Genomic DNA, 5,901 nt, shown 5'->3' with positions numbered 1-5,901 from the left:
AAACTGCTATATAAATAATACAATAAAATATCCCCCTTCTATTAAAACTTAACATATAGTACTAGTAGAAAAAAATTACATTAAAATTCAGATTTGAAAATCTGTGGTTTCGTGAGTGTATTGTGAAAGCGAGTTGACGACCAAATCTTATTAGATAAAAAAAAAAAAAACACATGCACACATTGCGCTACAAGAAAACCTGCATGATTAAAACGTGAAGACCGTGTTCAGTATGCAGGCTGCGTTTTTGGCACTGCCCGAATTTGTATTTTGGTGAAGCACTGTGTCTTTAAAAGTGCAAGGATGAGTGTTGTCTGTTACCCTCGAATCAGGGCCATGTGACTGGCTCTTGTCTATTCTATTGGTCAAAGGCACGTGTCTAGGATACCGGAGTGTAACGTCACTGGGGGCTCGTATTAAAAATAAGAACAGAAATCTGGAGTGAAAGTATTTCAGGAGCGGTTAGGAGCCCCACTCCTCTGTCCTCAGAGTAGCCACTGATAGTTGCATTGCGCAGAAAACAAATAGCACCAAACTGGCAAGTTACGGTTCAATAACCTTAGACAGAGAACATTCCGTGATTGGAAGGCGTAACTATGTTTTTCCTTTGTGACCACGGTGCGCAAAGGATTTTTACTGTCGCTAAAGCTCACTGACAGATTTTTTTTGCCTTAGTTTTGAAAATTGCCTGAAGTGAACAAAGTGGACGGAGTCGCCCGTGGAGTGGGGTGCGACTGCCCGAGTGCTGGAGAGCGATAAAGGGTTAAGCACGGAAAGTGGAAAGTGTGTCTCAGCATGGATGAGACTGAGCAGAGCGCAAGAGACGCGGAGCAGCGAGGAGCGGCGGACGAGTCCAACAGTGCCATACGACCCCTTCTGCAAGCTCCAGGGAACCTGCAGCTCCCGCACCGCATCACAAACTTCTTCATCGACAACATCCTGCGACCGGACTTTGGCCGCAAGAAAGAAGCGAACATCACGCGCGATGAGGGCAATCTCGGCGCGCGAGAGAATCCAACGGGTCCTAGCACGGGACAGGTGGGAAGTACAGTACCAGCAGAGGGGACTTCTACAACACATCCGAGCAGCGGAGGAAAGAAGGCAGAGATAGAAAGCGAAGAGCCCCTGAAGACCCGCGGGGAGAATGTGGATCAGTGCCTGGGTTCAGAGTCGGATAGTTCACAGTCCAATGGACAACTTAACCAGCCTATGCTGTGGCCCGCTTGGGTTTACTGCACACGATACTCGGACAGACCGTCGTCAGGTAGTACGTCTACCTTTAATTCCTTACCATGCATGTGCCAGGAAATAGCGTTGGGAAATCTGTTAAATGCAAACAGTTCTAATCTCCACTATATTCGATTCTAATCACGTATAGCCCATCCCAAATTTAGAGGGACATTGTTATTTTAAAACAAACTCAATAAGATGAAATACAAATCGCCAAATTATTGAAAACATTAATAATTAAAAAGATATCGGTTTAATTAAAATCTCACATCTTTCATATTTTTTAATTATGAAAGTTGCGATTGGATTTAATGTTATCTAAAAGTAAACAATAGGCTACAACGTCAATCAAAACGAAAAGTAGAAAAGTAGTTTTAACAAAACGTAGCTACGTCAAAACGACCAAACGTTTCATTTTAGACCCAGGCCTATACTTAATATAGCCTATCGTCTTTCATTTAAATTCCTTACCATACCGTTTGCTTGTGTATTGGAAATTATGATTGTAGTCTGGTCTATCTATTTTTGTTATAGTTTAAACGAAGAGAATGAGCAATATGTGTCGAAATTGATCTTCTTTTAATAAAGAAGTAAATAAAATATCACAGAAACGCAATTTGAACGTTGAATGGCTGTACGTGAGAGGTTTTGCCCTGTGAGTCTTTCGTCTTTGTTGATGTTTCATTAGCATATTTTTGACAATGGCGTAGGCCTCGCATCTACTATATTTGAGTAAGTAGTTGCTTATTGGTGCATCTGTGCAGTAAAGTAGCTACATTTCGTAACTTGATAATTTAACTAAAATTGTAGGCTGTTTATAATATTTCAAAACAGAAGAAAGCGTACGTGCATAGCCTACTGACTGCTAATTTATCGCAAACTCGGGCAAAAATGGTCAGTTAGCCTAGTCCGTCGAATATTTTTCTTTTTACATTTTAAAATACTTGGAATTACGGCCAACCACTATTGGCATCCAATTTCTCACCTCTGCGCTTAATCTTAACAGCGGAATGCTGGTTGATAACTATAGCCTATTATTATTTTTAGGTTACGAGAGACCGTCGCTATTTCATGTCATTCGTCTATCATTTTATTTTCGTTAAAGAAAAGTCAAATAATATAATTAAATAGTAGATTTTCGCGCCAGTCTTACATTAGACTTTCACGTTGAAATGTAGACTAGCCTACTTTAAAATCAACGCCTTCTCGCGTTTAAAAAAAAGTATAGCCTATATCTAGATATTCATGAAATTATTGTTCAACTGCAGTTGGAGTGTTTTAGCCGTCGTGAAGCAAATCTCGCGTTTTGTTTGGACTGCTCTCGACTAACACTAGCCTTAAACAGCTATTGTGTCGAATGGGTTAATTTCACGTCGGCCTGTGATCGCCATATAACCATATTCATACAATGTTAATGCCTAAAAAGGCTTTTTAAACAAGAAATGTCCAACCCAATGTCCAATGTGGAGCAAGACGTGAATCCCTCATTAAAATTCTGCTTCATCGCTGAGGTTTCCCGCATTACCTATTAATGTAGCCTCCACTGAGAGAGAGAGAGAGAGAGAGAAAGAGAGAGAGAGAGAGAGATCCATACTGCTCACACCCAAATGTGACGCAAAATAAATAAATAAATAAATAAATAAATAAAAGCCAACGTAAAACAAATTCATAAATTATAACTCTACGCTGAACATGTTTTACAGCCCCCCTTCTCTTCAAGACTCTGCATGAATATAAATAGGAAGCTATCTCACGACCAATTTGTACGTATTTTACGAGGTGGCTTAATTCGTACGAATACGCCACCTTGTGAAAAATGTATAACGGTCTGTTATTCCTCACTTGCAGGTCCTAGATCTCGCAAACCAAAGAAGAAAAACGCAAGCAAAGAGGACAAACGTCCACGCACGGCCTTCACGGCGGAGCAGCTTCAGAGACTCAAGACTGAGTTCCAGACCAACCGCTACCTGACCGAGCAGCGACGGCAGAGTCTGGCGCAGGAGCTGGGACTCAACGAATCACAGATCAAGATCTGGTTCCAGAATAAACGAGCCAAAATCAAAAAAGCCACCGGCACCAAGAACTCTCTGGCACTGCACCTGATGGCGCAGGGACTGTACAACCACAGCACCACGTCAAAGGAAGACAAATCAGACAGTGACTGAGACAGAAAAAGTCGGGAGGGGTGGGTGCGAGGTTATATTTACAATGCAATAATTGAAAAGAATAAAGGGCCAGTTAATAAATATACCAGCATTACTGACGTTAAATAGAGGCTATATCGAATTATGTCAAAAATACATTTATTGAATACAATTCTCTTATGAAATAATGGCCAAATTATTTCAAATGTAGGCTATATATGTGCCGTTTTTTGCACTTGGGCAGAGTGGGTCTCTTAAGAAACAATTGTTTTTATAATTCTTCTTTGTCAAGCTGTCACAAGAACCAGGCGTTTTCCACGATTAACACAACGGGAGTTTATATACGTTTATAAGCTGTTGAGGAAAAAAAAGAAGAAGTGAAAACCTTGCTTAGTCCAAAGAGTCTTTTCTGCTGCATCCAGGCAACTGTGAGTAGCCTACTATGAAATGCGTGTGTTATTTACAAGTTTATCGTATTTGATTTGATGTTTGATACACAATGGACGCAGCAATCGTCGGATCGCAGCAGGATTAAAAAAAAGAACCGAAAAAAATGAAAGAAACCGTTATTTTTATTGTAAATAAATGCAGAGTCTTAGCCTGGTTCGTTTTAATGAGTGAATTGGAGAAGAAAAATAAATAAATAAAACGCGCAAGAACGTAGTTAACAATATAGTGCATTACACTGTAGGTTCTCTGGTTGAACTATCATGTGAAATAGCCTAACATAAACGAAATAACATTGGGTTAACCTTCATAGCCTGGGCCAAACATTTCAACTAGGTGCGCTAAATAAATAAACAAATGTACCACAGCGTCTTAAATCGCATACATAAATTTTATAAAAGAGCAATATAATCATCTTTTGTAGCAAAGTATGTTTTAATCATCATAATGCTGCCTATTAACGTGTAGCACTGACAATGATTTCGCTTATGCCACTCTTGAAAAAAGCCAGGGTAAGCGCCACAACACATCACAGAAATATAAACAAATATATAAATATACAGCTATATATAAACACAAAACTAAGGAATGAAAAATAATAAGCAAACCAGCTGTTTACTGTATGACAAATGTTAAAATACTGTTTTAATGTTGACTTCATATTTGTTATGTATTTATATAGATTATATTAAGAAGAAGAAAAGAAGAAACAAGGTGTTGCTTTTTATGTGAGAGTAGATTTCTAAGGTGTTTAAATTGCTTATTTATATTGCAATAACTTCTTTATGTGAATGAAGCGGTATTGGGGCCTTTGCATGAAAGCTGCAAATTGTCATATTAGGGCATATTCACGCGTGTTTAGAAAAAGTTAAAAGGTATGATCGAGATTTAAGTTGCAGACTGTATCCATATACCAAATTGTGGAATTTTTACTGTTTGAACCTTTTTGTTTTATACCTGAAAAGAGTGTGTGACTATTTAGCCACCAAACTTAACACACTTTGCCTTACAAGTTCAAGTGCAAACTTAATAACACAGAACTGTGCCGAATCAGAGAAACATGAGTTCAACTGCAAATAAGCATATCTATGAATATGGCCTTTTGATATACGACCTAATGAATTTACTCATCAGCGAAGATCTATCTATAAAAGCTATGTTGAAAGCTGAAAAAAAAGAGATAATACAATGCTATTTTTATTTTGTGTTTACAGGTAATGTTTGTTATGTGTAAATAATTTGTATTACGTACGTATTAATTGTGTAATTAACTGCCTCCTGAAATCTTGATAAGAATGAAATAAACAATAAGAATAATAGTTATCAATGTCTCAATGGCTTATGTATTTGCTTCTACTGTTGGATTTGATAACTATCTCGCGCTCCAGCCTTATCTGGCTCTTGGGTTGAAAAGAACGTGGCACGGTCTACTGAGCTGAGCCCAGCGGAAATGACGTCACAGCGTTGGCACACAGAGCTTTACCAAATCAGGAGTGAGTCGCTAATGCACCATCAGCATTTGGGAAGCATTGTAGATATCCAAAAACCCATATAATAATCACCAAAAACACATGGCACTTTTGGTGTTTTTCCCCATTCATTTGTTTAACTTCAGAACATCGTTTTTGTTTAAAATCAGCGAATAGGTTACATGAATGCATGATACACTCTGCATCAGATAATTTTAACTGTAACCCTTTGAAACGGAGGCATTGCCACAGAAGCTTGACACTTTACAGTCGACTTTATTCCATATAGCCTTTGAAATCGCTCAAAGTATCGACTGCATATTTACAAACACTGTAAATATAGCCTAATTTGAATAGCCTAAATTGCTTCACACTTAGGCTAACTAAATGTTTACTCAAGAGAGAGAGAAAAAAAATCTCACTCTCCCTGCATGCTTACATATAATAAAAATATTATTATAGTTATATCCATTATATATATATCCGGGGAGACGAGGAACCCGCCTGTTCGGGGCCTTGTGTACATAATTTAAAAAAGTTACTTTTTAAATAAAAAGTTCCCATAAGATAACATGCAAATTAGACTCATTTATTAGTTTTATTTAGACCTG

General features: G+C 38.1%; 1 protein-coding gene across 2 annotated transcripts; it reads left to right on the top strand.

Annotated features, from left to right (window-relative positions):
• The first annotated feature begins 366 nt into the window (after positions 1 to 366).
• Positions 367 to 5,388, top strand: LOC113051670 (homeobox protein engrailed-2a-like). 2 transcript variants are annotated; one of them, XM_026215601.1, is made up of 2 exons: positions 367 to 1,267; positions 3,079 to 5,388. In XM_026215601.1, exons 1-2 carry the CDS (start codon positions 796 to 798, stop codon positions 3,393 to 3,395), a joined length of 789 nt encoding a protein of 262 aa, XP_026071386.1. In that variant the 5' UTR covers positions 367 to 795; the 3' UTR covers positions 3,396 to 5,388. The 2 variants fall into 2 exon arrangements, with proteins under 2 accessions (XP_026071386.1, XP_026071387.1); XM_026215602.1 differs by having other exon boundaries at positions 369 to 1,264.
• The last annotated feature ends 513 nt before the right edge of the window (positions 5,389 to 5,901 follow it).

Source organism: Carassius auratus, chromosome 32, assembly GCF_003368295.1.
Source record: "Carassius auratus strain Wakin chromosome 32, ASM336829v1, whole genome shotgun sequence".
NCBI classification, from domain to species: Eukaryota; Metazoa; Chordata; class Actinopteri; order Cypriniformes; family Cyprinidae; genus Carassius; species Carassius auratus.
Note: the sequence above shows the minus strand (reverse complement) of the source record. Positions and strands in the feature narration are given on the sequence as shown.